The sequence below is a fragment of the Sphaeroforma arctica genome (genome assembly GCF_001186125.1).
Source record: "Sphaeroforma arctica JP610 unplaced genomic scaffold supercont1.593, whole genome shotgun sequence".
Classification (NCBI taxonomy): Eukaryota; class Ichthyosporea; order Ichthyophonida; genus Sphaeroforma; species Sphaeroforma arctica.
Window position 1 is genome coordinate 46862 of NW_014039965.1, and position 2070 is coordinate 48931.

The window sequence follows — 2070 nt, forward strand, 5'->3', positions numbered from 1 at the left end:
GTACGTGTTCGTTACAATCATAGCACAGAGCCGGATTGGTGTAGACTAGAAGCAGCGATTGAAATTATTGATTGTTGAATAAACGACTACCTTAGCAGAATGAACTTCTTGAATGAACTGTACCTCGTAATTATGCTATTTCCGAGGGATTTCTTGAGAATCTTGCCGCCAATTATATCGTGTATCTCCTCAATTTCGAGCCTGCAAGTCCATTTAACATTCACCAATCATAGCGTGTATCCCCATGATTTCGAGCCTGCAAGTCCATTCAACATTCACCAATCACATCGTAATCTGCCAACCTCCAGTTCATATTACCCCGCACTTCAGTTTGCAAAGTACCAATCATCTACCAACCTCCTCTACTTTCGAGCCTGCGCGGCCGTTCGCCAACGAACCGCACTTTACAACTTAGCACTTTCCGAACTTATTAGTTTTCAAACTTATATGTCATCGCCCACACTTAGCAGTTCTCACACTCTTATTAACGCCCAGGAACATTACCCGAAAGTTCGGTACTTAAAATACCAGCATTGTTTTAAATCAGAGATAAATACGGTTGATATTACAATACATACTTCGCTGTCCGTGTTTTTATTGGCTACAGAGCAAGTATGATTTAAAAAAAAGCCGGCGTTATGTACCGTGAAATCAGCCAATCACTCAAATCAGAGGACAGAGAATCTTCGAAGGTCAGTCTGGTCAGAGAGTTAGCCACAGTGTCAAGTGTCAGCCTGTTAGAGGCAACAGGGCCCCAGCTCTTAAGGCCCAGGGCTCAGGGGCGAAAATTCCCTCATATAAAGTCTCTCGGACAATGACTTTGTCTCCAGGAAGACGCAACTTTTGCACGGAGACTCAATCCAGACTCCAGAGGACGGAGCTAACGTCAAAAAGTTATACGTTAAACCGTCTATAATTAAAAAAAAATAACGGTTAACGTTCAACTTTTATTCACACTACGTATAACTTACTGACGTTAGGGCCATGTTAAATTTTATATTTATCCGGAGGACCAGATGTCCATAGCCTCCGATTTAAAACCCTAAACCCTAAAAAACCCCCTGCTAACCTCTTTACGTATACGATAAACGTTAACGTATGTATATACAACCTCAATACGCCTATAAATAAAAATTAATACTTTTTACGTATACGTTAAACGTTCCTGTATGTTGGACAAGAGGGTGCAAAATATAGAGTACTGTACCTCGTATAGTCCTATCACTCCTATGTATTTAATAATAGTGTTCCACACAGTACGGAGGTTTAGACCTTTTTCCTTTCTTCCACGTTATAACGTATAAATATCAAAACTTCGTACGTATACGTTCAACGTATACGCTGAAGCCCGCCTGAGCTACCACATATAATGAGTGGCTTTCCTTTCTACTAGAATGCGTATTTATATTTACTTTAAACCATATACATCACACAGCCTTCCAAAACGAGGCAGCAGCACTTGAATGCTATTGCAATTCAGATATACAATTCAGATATACATGTATACTCTGGAGGCTGTCCTTATGTCAGAGTATTTTGTGTAAACAGACCTTACGACCACATTGCTTCTCACGGTATCCTAGCGCGCCCACATCTGATATTTGGTGGGTAGGTGTTAACAATTATGTTCGTACAGTCTGCCCACTTACGGGTACCACTGTTTTTATTTGTAATAGTATTAGCGGTCCTTTTCAGGCATTTACATCAAACCCAGATGTTAGATGAATATGCACAGTCACCAAAGATCACAATGGATGAGCTGCTGATAAACAAACTACTGCGCAATGTGTCACTGGTTGTATCTGACTGTGACAACAGGATTGCGGCTTATAGTGCAGATTCTGCAGTGTTTTCCAAAAATGTTCGCCAGCTCAATGAGCGACTTGCCAAAGAAAGTAAACAAACCAAACGTGGTAAGTATGTCAATTCGCCCAGTATCTGGCTTACTATTAAAAACCTGGATTCTGTTGATGTATACATTTATGTATACTTATATATATATATATATATATATATATATATATATATATATATATATATATATATATATATATATATATATATATATAA

At 39.0% G+C, this 2070-nt stretch overlaps 1 protein-coding gene across 1 annotated transcript in view; it reads left to right on the plus strand.

The window, feature by feature from the left end:
• Nucleotides 1–1432: 1432 nt before the first annotated feature.
• Nucleotides 1433–2070, plus strand: part of SARC_07464 (hypothetical protein) — a 4064-nt gene continuing 3426 nt past the window's right edge. Inside the window, exon 1 of the mRNA XM_014298598.1 lies at nt 1433–1913. Within this exon, the coding sequence (XP_014154073.1) occupies nt 1625–1913 (289 nt within the window). The 5' untranslated portion in view covers nt 1433–1624. The remainder of the gene's footprint in view (nt 1914–2070) is intronic.